The following is a 12,165-nucleotide window of genomic DNA, read 5'->3' as shown; positions in this document are numbered from 1 at the left end:
CCCTGATTTTGTTTTTATCACGTTTTCGGTCGAGAGGCTTCAGTTTAATCATTGACCGCTATCCCAGCAAGTGGGTCAGTTAATTCTGTGGTGTGAGATTAGCTATTAGGCACTTACAAATGCGTTGTCTTGATAGCATTTGGCGTATTGACACGTAGAAACAACTTGCCAGTCAGCCACTGGTACTACTAACATCTATAAATTCTCATTGGAGTGGGATTGTTTATAAATAATAATAATAATAATAATAATAGATTTTTATTTTGTACACAAACAAACCATAAAAAAACAACAGGAGAAAAAATAGGCATATTTTATTACATATAATTATGACAAAACAAAAGGCTGGAGAAGTGAGGAATAATTAAATTCTCTCTTGACAGGTTTTGGCTCCGAAGGCAGATGTCTGCGTTTCAAACTGACAGTGTGGCCAAGTTTTCTCATTAATTGTGCCGAGCAGGCTTGTTGCTCACAGGGCTAGAATCTGTTTCAACACAGATCAATTTCAGAGTAAGTCTTTAAAGGTACAGTAAGAAAAGAAAGTGCGTGGGACACAAGCAGTCTCTGGGCGTGTTGAGATAACAGTGATTCATAAAGTCACACTGACGTTGGGTCGGGCTGCAGTTGCTAGAACAACAATTTGTCCAAATTGTAAATGGTATCAGAATAGCCTTTGTTGTTGAGACACTGTGGCACTGTAGGCTGCAGTATGGTGTTGGCATTAAGTAAGAAGTGTTGAGGCACTTTGCTTGGACTGTTAGATGATGGAGAAACCATCCAACCATTTACAGTATTTTCCATCTATTGCTGCTTATCCGACTCTCAGGGCTGCAGAGGAGCTGGAGCCGATCCCAGCTGCTGTGTCAGGGTGAAGGTAGAGGACATCCTGGAGGAGTCACTGGTCCCTCACAGGACCGATTAACCTGCATGTCTTTTGGACTGTGGGAGGACATGGAGTACCTACAGCATCAACGCGTCGCTCAAATCAAAATTCACTTATATTCACTGCCATTTCTAGCAATACGATACGTCTCCAGTAGGGATGCAAATTATCGATTAATTCATTGGTCGTTAGTTGGTTGACTTTATTGATCGATTAACGATCAATTGATAAGCGGCGATTTTTCCTGAGAACCCAAATTTCACAATGAAAAATGGTGAGGAAAACATTATTTAACCCTTAAATAACGTTGAGGGTCCAATGTGACCCAATTAAAAAAAAACTTTTTTTAAAAGTTGTTTAAAAGTATCTTGTTCGAGGTATATTAGGACCATCACAGGTGGATACAGGTGAATTGCTCTTTCCACCACACTGTTATAATGATATTAACTACCTGTGTAAAAAAATGTTAAATTAATTGCGACTAATTCAATTAAATTGTTTAAATTCTTAATCGACAATTAATCGATCATCGATTAATTGTTCACACCCCTAGTCTGTAGTCTCCAGCCTCAGGAACAAGAAGCTTGTACTTTATTTATTTTTTTACTCCACTTTTCAGAAAGTATGAAAGACAGATTTGGAAGAACTGTGACGCCATAAAGGGCTATGACACTTCAAGCCAGGTGATTGTTCCTCCCTGCGTCGCTGTTTCCTGTTCGTCTCCCTCCAAACAGCTGCAAGCTCAAAAGGTCTACACTGTGAGAACAGGAGGGAGTCAACAGAGTCAACAACAACAAGACAGTGCAGTTGCGACCACACCTGTGGTGCTGCTACGACAGGCAACTGCACTCTTGTGCAAACTCACTCATCCTGGCAAAATACCCAGGAACTTAGTGCCACAAGTGCGTGCAACGGCGCTCCTGGAAGAGAGCCAGAGACGTTCACACACCACCAAGTTTACATAAGTCAGAGAGGCGGCCCTCGCCGGTTTTGCATTTCACGGCGAAACAAAAGTCTGCCCAAGTCAAACGGCTGAAACTGGAGATCAACGGCGCTCCGCTGTCCCGGGCGACAGGTGGAGACGTTCGTGCTCGCCCCTCTGCAACCCGAACCTGCCCCGACTCTTCTCTGACGTGGGCCTCGGTAACGACCCGAGGTCCCTCGCGCTCCTCCGCAGCAGCCTCTCCAGTTTGCCGGCCAGCCGCTGCGCCAGCCTAATGGACAGCGCCTTGGAGAGGAGCCTGGGCCAGCAGCGCCAGCAGCAGCAGCTGACCTCCTCCGTCGGAGCCGGCTGCCTCATGCCCCCCAGCTCCTGTATCAGGCCTCGGAAATCCTGCGGTAGGCAGTACCGAGGGACCCTCCTCAGCGCTCTGGGGACGTCCCTGCTGTGGCAGAGGTCCTGAAAATACACCACGGCCACCCCATGACCTTTGCCCTGCCGCAGCGCCCCCTCCAGGCAGGCCAGGGCGGCCGTGAACGTGGGCGCGACGACGGGAGCGCCCTCCGTCTCGGGGCTCCCGTCTCTGCGGCGTTCTTTACAAGTCCTCACTCTTGATTTTTCTCTGTTTCTTTTCGCCTCAAGTTTTATTTTCTTTGTCATCTCGTCCTTGTCCCCCGCCGTCTCGCCCCCGTCGCCCGCCAACGTCTCCCGCTTCCACTTCTCGTAGGCCGCCTTGGCTTCGGGACTCCACACTATCAGGACTTTGCCCTGCGCGTCGCGCACGGCCTCCCACTGGCCGTAGAGCCAGGGGAGGGGGCCGACGTCGGCCACCCCGGTCCGGACGCCCTCCTGGCTTTTGGAGGTGGAGGCCCACTGAGCCGTGTGCACCGTGGCGCTCAGCTCTCCCTCCAGCATGGAGGCCAGCGCGCAGGTGGCGGCCACGTGGCTAGACTGCTCCGACGAGGAGACCAACAGCACGGGCTTCTGGATGTAGAGCCAAGCTGGAAGACGGCGGGCAGAAAAAAAAAACAACTGGCATCAGCTGGGCTAACATTTCACCGTTTGCACTTCAGACTCGGCAGCATCGCTCGCAGCGCAACCTACTTGCAAGTCCGCTCTTCACTTGATGATAGATGAAAGACCCCAGCAGGCATCCCGCAGCCACCAGGATCGAGGCCGCCACAAAGTAAAGAGCAGATCGACGATGCGCATCTGTTCAAACAAGAATAAGTTGCCGTTCACATTTGCTTTGTGGGACAGACGTGTTGACGGGGCCGTTTGTGTCTGAGAGCACTCACTGTCCAGGCACAGGATTCTCCGACCGCGGAGGAGAGGATCCGAACGCCACACCTGCAAATAAACAGATGAGAGGAGTCGGTTAAGAGATCGGAGGACAAGGGGGGGACTGAGTGACTGAGCGCTCTTGCTTTGGCACCTACCTGCACGCAGCGCTGTGTTTCAGGACAGTCAACAGTCAAGGTGACACTCGTGTCCGCTCTTTTAATCTGCAGATAAACAGACAAGATGTGTCATGTGTTTGCTCACCATAAACACCGAACAATCTGTCTGGCAAACACTCGAGTCTGCGCACCGCTGTCACAGAGTGGATCTCCCCCTGGGGTGCGCACCGCAGCTCGTCGGGAACGCACAGCTGTGCCGAGAAAGTTGCCGGGATGTCAGAGGTGAGGTGCAAAACGAGACTCCGCCTGCCCCCACCGACATTCACCTCCCAGGTGGACATGTCTGGGAAAATTGGGAGGAGGAAGGGTGAAATGACAACCGGCTGCAGGCAGGTTGAAGTCCTTTTTGGACAGAGGTAGGGACAAGTTTTAACATGGTCAGTGCTGTAAGCGTTAGAAATGACAGGTTATGAAACTACAACAATAAATTAGAAAAAACACTTTTAAACACAAAATCAATGTAACAAGTCGAAAGTACAGATATTTTGCGTACAAATGTACGAAGCAAAACTATAAAGGCGTCAGGAAAAGAAAAAGTCAAGGAAAGTATACAGCTACCTGGAAAATCTACCCAAGTACAGTCGCAAAGTTTACTTTCCCACCTCTGTTTTTGGACTCACCGGCCAGGAAGGGGCAGGAGATGTTGCTGCTACCTCTATAAGAAAACTGTCAACAGAAAAAGACACGTGGTGTTTGAACCTGCCGCTTAAAACACGGAGGCGCATTTTAAAATGAAACAATGAGCTGATTCTTACCTGGACGCACATCTGAGGGTGGACGTCGACGGTGGACGTGTTGTAATTCTATTGGGAGACAACAGTTTTAAGGGGGAAACGACTCATTTCGGTCATACGCGTTATAGAGACGCCGGCAGAGGCGCAGCACACACCAAGTGTTCGCCGCTTTCCGTCGTCAGCGTGGAGTTTGGCGCCACAACGCACAGGTGTTCGTGGAGCCTCCAGCAGAGGGCGGCAGAGATGTTCAGGCTGCTGGCCGGACACTGTGATCTCCACGTCAAATGGGTGTCGAACGGGATGACTTCGGAGGAAAGCCACACGTCTGCGACATCTGCGAAGACGACGAGGACACTTCACCGCAGGTTCATGCAGGAATCAAACTGCAGCGGGATTATCACCTCCATTTGAAGATTGTTACCGAGCCACAGTAGATAAGTAAAAGCTGGAGTGAGCGAGGCGGAGTGAATCTACCTTTCACCTTATTGAATGAAGATATTTTCTATTATGTTTTTTTGGGTGGGGGGGTTCCCACCATGAAACAAAATGAATACTTGCCAAGTTGTAGTTTGAAACCTCTTTCAACATGTACAAAGCAGGTCGAAAAACAAACAAAAAAAAACAAAACACACAAAACTTGACATTTAAACATAAAAACAGGAACTGACTTTGCTCGGCTCACGGATGTTGCCGATCTGAATAAATAAATAAACAGTCGAGTACAGCAGAAGTCCCAGTTTCTGATAAGTTGATGACACTTCTACTGTGTCTTTGTCCTCAGGCCACCTTAGCTGGCTGCCGGCTTTGGTTCCACAGGAGGATAATATTTACCCGGATAGATCAGATTAGTTGCACCATTTGTTTGACATTTGCTGAAGGAGTGTTTGCGTGCTGCTGCCATTAAGTTAGTGCCAAAGGCATAAAAGTGACATTTTTTCTAAAGTTGAAGTGGAAAGTTCCTTTAACTGGTAGCTATCTTTGCTTCCACTGAATATAAAAGCAAAGAAGTGATATAATACCTACAGTAATTATGCCTAGATTGTCCTAAATAAGATAAAATGTAATTATGTGTGTGTGTATGTGCATGTATACATTAAAATAATTCATATTAATATACATTTAATAATCATTATATTACATAATTTAATAAGTATGTTATATAATTAATTATTATTATCTACTGTACATTATGAACACTCACCAGCCAGATTCTGATCTTCAAAAGGGCATCTTCTTTCTCGAGGGGAATCTCTGTAAGTGTAATACACCTGGAGATACAGAGGAGACACACCGGACAATGATTCATCAAAACAGCATCAGACAAACTAATTATTTGATTATTGTTTCCAACGACTGGATTAAAGTACCTGCAGGCAGACGCAAGGCAAAAGGTAAGTGAAGTTGAGAAGAGCCGACGGAGACTGAGATGGATCAATCTGAACAGACGGCAAAAAGACAACGTTCAAAGAAACTCCAGAGCGCGGGGCGGCGTGTGACGGTGCCGCGGCGGCTACGTACGGCCACTGGGGTCACGCCGTTCTCGCTCATGCAGTTTGCGCTGCTCCTGTAGCACCATAAGGCGTTAACCTTCTCACCGGTCTCCACGGTGACGTTGAAGGATTTCGTAGACGGATTTACAGTGAGGGTGAATTTTGGAACGGGAACTAAATGAAGGAAGCACAGAGAGGGAATGGTCAGCACCGCTGGACTTTGCGGTAAGTCAACACCACAGGCACTTTTAGGATGAGATCATTCAGATCAGACATGGACATGCTTTCATGGAGATCAAACCAGGACAGCCTTGTTGTATGTTATCACTGAATTTAGCCTTTTTGTCAGATATTGGGATTTAGCTCTCAGTTAGACAAGATATGAGCCTGATAGGAGGTGAACCTTGGTCCCTGTAGCCCCTGATAGGCCCCACAGCAGACTGTAGACGTCATTTTAAACAACCTGAACCTTATACGCAAAGAGTTTCACCTCTGTCTCCTCACACCACAGGCTTCTACTTCAGGTCTTCAGAAAGTGTGTGATTAAAAACAGCTTTTTCTGTTGGTACACACTGGTAAACAGTTTGACGTTTACCATTACTTGTTGTTATTAATAGGTTTTACATTGCAGTCAGTATTGGAGGTGACAGACAAGTGCCCACCACACTGATGGTCAATATTTGAGACATCTCAGTGCCCATAAAATCAGAACTATCCCTTTAATCCATCAGCATTCATTCATCACTCAACGTGCTTTCGCTCTCCTAAGAATTTGACAGCCAAATCTGCCAATAGTTTCGAGAGACTAAGTGAGTCCATAACCACAACAGAATATTTGAGGCAGCAGCTTTACACTGATTAAACTGGATCCTCATAATATCAAGTTGTATCAGACTGAGACGTCTCTCTCTCACACACACACACACACACACACAATATTTCTACCGGAAGGATAAACAAATAAGCGATGTGTCGTCATGCGTGTTTTTTTTTTTACTTTTCATTTTTAGCACTACCTTTAACTGTGTAACTGTCATTGCAGCTCATTGAGGTGGTTTGATAGATAACAGAGACTTCTTTTCCGGCTTTAGTTGACCCACAGTTGTAAACCAGCTCCACCTGAGAACAGAAAACACAAAATTGCTCCGAAATGTTCACGTTAAACAGAGCTGGGAAAGCCCTGGCTGACCCATCACACCACGGCCGGAGTCTCCTGAACCTCCTGCCCTCTGACAGAAGGTTCAGGAGTATCAGCAGCAGGACAAACAGAACCAGAGATACTTTTTACCCATGGGGAAATGGTTATTTCTACACGCTTATTTATTTATTTCAGTCTACCACATCACTAGTGACGTACATGGGTCTTTTGAGTGGTTGAGTGTGTGTGTTCTAACAGTTTCCTGACAGTTACTTTTTTTTTTTTATTGCACTATGGGGAGAAAGCCCAACCAATTTCGTTGTAGCTACCTGCTGCAATGACAATAAAGGATGTTTATGTTTGGACAGAAGTGCTCATTTCGAGCTTTGGCTCAACTTGGCCATTGAGCCAAAACTCGGCGTTGCCAGGTGTGTGGATCCTGTCCAACTTTACCATTAGTTGTTTTCTATTTCACTGATGATTTCTGTCAAGAGTTTTTGTTTGTTTGTCTGTTTGCTTGTAAATACAGAACACAGTCCAAATGCTGCAACAAACACAACAATCGCAATGTCGGCGACAGCGGACGAGGCATCTTCATGCATCTTAATGATCTTCTACACAGCCACCTTACCAGGTCAAAAGTGGTGTTGCTGGGTGGCAGCTTCTTCTGTGGCGCGTTGCAGTTGACTCGGATTTCATATTGTTTTTTCCTTTCTTTGTGCAACTAAGGAAGAAGAGAAGAACAGGAATGCATTTTCTCCATGTTTCCAGCTCAAATTCCCGCGTGCTTGCAACACGCTAGGTGTAAGTCAGCAGAGCAAATGACAGCAAACCTCATTAGTCCTACAGACAGCCCTTATCTCCGTGATGGGTCTCACGGTCCCTTTGCTGTGGCAGAGAATTTCAAGGCGAGAGGATCTGCGCAAGTCTGCGAGAGAGCAACACGGGTGAAATGAAAAAACTTTTTTTACTTTCCGAACAAGCGCACTAGAACAGCTTCCGAATGCGCAGCGACGCACCTTCTTTTCTCATTCGCACGTGGACGGTGACACACTCGCTGTACGTCTTCCCAGAACTATTGCAAACTGAGGTGAATTTGACAGGGCAGCCTCCTTCATTGTACCCTGACCAGACAAACAGACAGACAGACAGACAGACAGACAGAAGTAGTGACACACGTGGCTTCTATATGTGACCACTTGAAATGGCACTGGGGACTTTAACATGGTGAGTGAAATGAAATGAAACTTACAATTTGCATTTATCATCTGCGTCGAGGACTGAAATAAAACACAGGTTTTTGTTTTAGAAAATGATTAAAAAAAAAAAAAAATCCAACTCACCCCTAGTTTAATCAATCTAACCCAGTGTTTTTCAACCACTGGTGTGCCGTGAGATAATGGCAGGTGTTCGGTGAAAAACGATCCAATTTCATTGAATTGGTCCAAAAACAATAATAACGTTCCATTTGCGGAGTGATTGTGCTTGTGCGATTTCTTTTACTCGAGCAAAAGTGAGAAAGTAGAAGTTTTGAAACCTGCTCAAGTAAAAAAATAAAACTTTTTCTTCTTTAGCTTTATTTTTTGGTGGGATTTTTTTCAATGTAAAAAAAAAAAAAGAAAGAAAGAAAGAAAACACGTGCCGTGGCTCAAAAAAAAGGTTGAAAACATTGATGTAACCTAAACATACAGTGTTGTACATTAGCCAATCCCACTTACAAACAGGTTTAACCACAAGTAAATACGTTTCGTACGTTCAGTAAGACATGAAAAAGTCAGTCAGACGAACCTCGCACCCTGTGGCCAGTACCGGGCACACCGCGGCGGCCACAAGCGAAGCCACCGCGATGAGGAGCCGCGGATCATACATCACCAGCAGTAGCCCGGTCAAGACGTTGTTTTAGCGGGGAAGGCGAGATGAGATCCCTCGGTGTGTCGCCGAGACAGCCGCGGCTCCATGTGGCGGGTCGACGGGCGGGTTTTCCGCTCCGCTCAGACGGAGAACCGGAGCGGTCCGCGGACTTCAGCCCCTGCTGCTGCTGCTGCTGCTGCTCGTCCCTCCCCGCACCGCACCATGGCTGTCGAAACTCAACTTCACCAAGCCCACCAAAGCCCAGAGACATGTTTTGTTTCGAAAAGGGTCAAAAGAGCTTCGGCGCACTCGGTCCCGCCTCCATCCTCCGGGGTTCCCACACTCAGAGAGGAGGAGGAGGAGGAGGAGGAGGGGAGCCGCGCGAGCCTCAATGTGTCAAGACATCATCAAATTTTTTTTTTTTTTTTTTTTTTTTTTTTTTTTTTTTTTTTTAAATATGTCGAGGATGATAAACTCGTTAAATCGCGAGCGCAGTGTTTGCTGGTCTGAAGGCGCCTTTTGGTAGCGGTCTCTCGGTAATTCCCCAGAGAGCCATTACATCTGGCCCGGATCCGTTTTAAGGTCCTTGCCTCCGTTTCTAGCTCCGATATGTTTTCTGACTGTGGACCGGATCCGTGCCAGATAGAGGTTTCAGCTTCTAGAGTCAGTGTCGTTTTTATATCGTTTTACAGATCTGGCCCAGATCACTTTTCCAAGAGGTAACCTAAAGACATTTGGCTTGTCTGACACTTATTCGGTCCAGATCCGCAATACTGATCAGAGCCGACACTAGTTGCGTGAGACGGAGCTGGGCCAGCTCCGCCTTTGCCGTACTGCGGATGCGGGCCAGTTCCGTTCCAGTGTATGTTTATTCAAAAAGAATAGATAACTCTACTCTAATTCTACACCTCACTGCCCGCCTAAGATTCTTTGCTGCGGGTGCACACGCTGATCCAATCACGTCTTTTATTACACAGGAATAAAAATAAAGAAATAATCTTAAAATTAACTGAGACCACAAAGACAATGAAGATGAATACATTTTCAAATGCAAGGAAGCGTTAAGAGCAGATGAACCGAAGGAACTGATGATGTGTGTTCGTGGGAAGGTAATATTTCGTGGCCACAAGTAAATGCGAAAGCCAAAAGTGCGACAGCAAATGGTTGATTAATAACTATTTCCATGTCATACAACTACCAATCTGCGTCAGAAGAGCTGATATTACACGGCCTGTTTAGATGTGTCATACGGTCACAAGGCCACAAGCTGTGGTGTCGCATCCACGTGGAAGGTTTCTTCTAAAGGTGAGAGCCGCAACCAGCGACCGGCCACCTGTCTCAGTCAAAACAAGCTGCACACAAAGACAGTGGCTCCACTGAGGTCAACAACGGGCGATGAGAACTTCGTTGAGACGGTGTTTCATTTTTTCTTTTGGCAGAAATGTTATGATTTTGATTTTATAGCTCAAGACATTAGAATAGTTTTCAATAGTCATCAGTTTTCTGATGACAATTGCATTGTATTCATAGTCTGAAAACCTCTGCAAACTGAGCTGCAAGTGTTTATTTTTACTTTGTGAATGAACAGTTTTGTTTCCTCATTAAAATGATTAAAAAAAAAAGCACCATTATTCTTTTTCTGGGTTTTCCTGTAAAACTAAGTGCTTCGTAGTGAATCACGCGTGTGTACTAATTATCAAAGTCTCGTTGTGGTATTTTTGTCATATATTTCTGATGAAGGTTATATATGGATTTTGTTTTTGACCAAGTTAAGGCACAGTGTGTTTAACACAGGTAACAGGGGAAGACAATGCACAGCATTGTTTAAAGGAAAAAAAAAAGAAAGAAGAAAATCCAGCGGGCTTTCACAAAACCTGGCCTCCGATCACTATCGACATGTTTCCATTTAATTTACAGCGCCCTGGAGGCAGGAAACAAGACGTCACTACCCGGAAGGGTAACAGCTTGCCCGCAGAACTCGAATGAGAATGGGCTGAGTGGGCGTTTCAGACGGTTGGAGGAATTGAGCACATACAGACGCAGCACGAAGCTTTATCCTCTTGAAGAAAAACTGGCAACAACCCAGAAAGGCATCGCCGACTGAGAGGTGGTGAAACCAGTAGAACCAGTGCAGAAAGACTTTACTGGCCGCAAAATACTGCACAAAAGTATACGCACCAACAGAACCAGTATGAACACATGGTGTAGTTGGAACTATGTGTCCCGCCCTCACAAACGCAAATGCTGCGTGCACTTGTCTGGGAGTTTAAAGACTATGAACAAAGTTTCTGTGAGCTGTAAACTATGGCTGCTGCTAGAGAGGTGCCAATGGATGCTGCTGTAATTGCACTTTGTAAATCAGAGCTTGATGGATTTTTTTTGTCTTGTCAGTTACCGTTTCATACTTAAAAAATGACTTATCAATGGCAAAACGGTCCCATTCTCCTTGTTAAGAGTTAACAAATTGTAGAAGCGATTTTGAAACTCAGCTTTTATAATAGAGCAACTTGAATCATTCCAGTTGTTCAATATTTTCATGTTTTTTAGTGAATGTTTACCAGATGGATACATCAGATTAGGGGTATTTTACCTCCAAACGTAGTACATGTAGTTTGCATTTAGGAGGGGGCAATATTTTTATTTACTTGGATAAAAAAAAGAAATTCAGCGGTCTATCAGCAGTCTTTAAAACGCTGCTTCCAGTGTCGGCACAATAACAGAGACGAGCCGCGGTGGAAGCAGAGCAGAGTGCAGTGGAACGTGAAGCGCAGTGGAACGGTGTTTCCGTTCACATGTCTGCTGTTTGATGAATTAGGGCAAGTGGAGGAGGAACAGAACAAATAAATGTCACTGCACTGGTACCGATGCAGTACCTGCACCAGTGTTGGTACCGATAAAATCATAGTTTGGACCTGGAATGGGCAAACTACAGCCTGGGGGCCATATGTGGTCCGTAAAGCTTTTTAATCCGGTCCTCCCAAACTTAAAAGAAACTATATTAATAGTAAGTAGGCATTAAAACAGCTGTATTCAATCAATTTCTTCAGTGACTTAAGAGTCATTTCAATGGAGAGCTAAATAATACAAAGATACTTTGCTGCAACGCCTTGTTCATTTTCAATAGACATCTATCCCATGATATATTTCTTTCTCCTACGAGGTGGGTCACCAAAACATTATTTAACCCTTAAATAATGTTGAGGGTCCAATGTGACCCATTTTTACATTAGAGAACAGTAAACGTGACTTCTAATGGGTCACAAACATTCTTCTTCTTTTTTTTTAATTGGTTAAAAGTAACTTGTACTAGGCATACAGGTATACACCATGCCATTTAACAAAAAAAACCTGTGTAAAAAATGTTCAATTAATTTTGACTAATTTAATTGATTAAATTCTTCCATCGACAATTAATCGATTAACCTGTTAACATCCCTAGCCCCGACAAACACACCACACAAAGAACAACAATGATGCCAGTCACACGTTGTTTTTCTTAAAAAAACTGTTCTTTGTCTTTAATTAAACTTCTATCTTTATGCAATATGTATTTATATAAAAGTTCTACAGCCATCAGCCTGAGACTAAGACAGTGAGGCGATCGTGTGTTTCAGTTGAGTCCTCGTTGTTCACTGACCAGCTGCCAGCCGAGACGGACGCACGGTGACT

The 12,165-nt window shown here is 45.1% G+C and overlaps 1 protein-coding gene across 1 annotated transcript; it reads right to left on the bottom strand.

The window, feature by feature from the left end:
- Positions 1-242: 242 nt before the first annotated feature.
- On the bottom strand, positions 243-8,856 carry LOC142888564 (interleukin-17 receptor E). Its single transcript, XM_076026997.1, has 17 exons — positions 8,434-8,856; positions 7,898-7,925; positions 7,665-7,769; positions 7,479-7,573; positions 7,277-7,369; positions 6,524-6,626; positions 5,536-5,681; positions 5,385-5,453; positions 5,219-5,285; positions 4,173-4,351; positions 4,039-4,086; positions 3,904-3,949; positions 3,415-3,566; positions 3,263-3,328; positions 3,122-3,173; positions 2,928-3,035; positions 243-2,824 (listed from the first exon to the last, which is right to left on the bottom strand). Exons 1-17 carry the CDS (start codon positions 8,512-8,514, stop codon positions 1,929-1,931), a joined length of 2,334 nt encoding a protein of 777 aa, XP_075883112.1. The 5' UTR covers positions 8,515-8,856; the 3' UTR covers positions 243-1,928.
- Between the last annotated feature and the right edge of the window lie 3,309 nt (positions 8,857-12,165).

The sequence above is a fragment of the Nelusetta ayraudi genome, unplaced genomic scaffold (assembly GCF_046127955.1).
Source record: "Nelusetta ayraudi isolate G7.1 ecotype Tasmania unplaced genomic scaffold, CSIRO-AGI_Nayr_v1 ptg000019l, whole genome shotgun sequence".
Lineage (NCBI taxonomy): Eukaryota > Metazoa > Chordata > Actinopteri > Tetraodontiformes > Monacanthidae > Nelusetta > Nelusetta ayraudi.
Note: the sequence above shows the minus strand (reverse complement) of the source record. Positions and strands in the feature narration are given on the sequence as shown.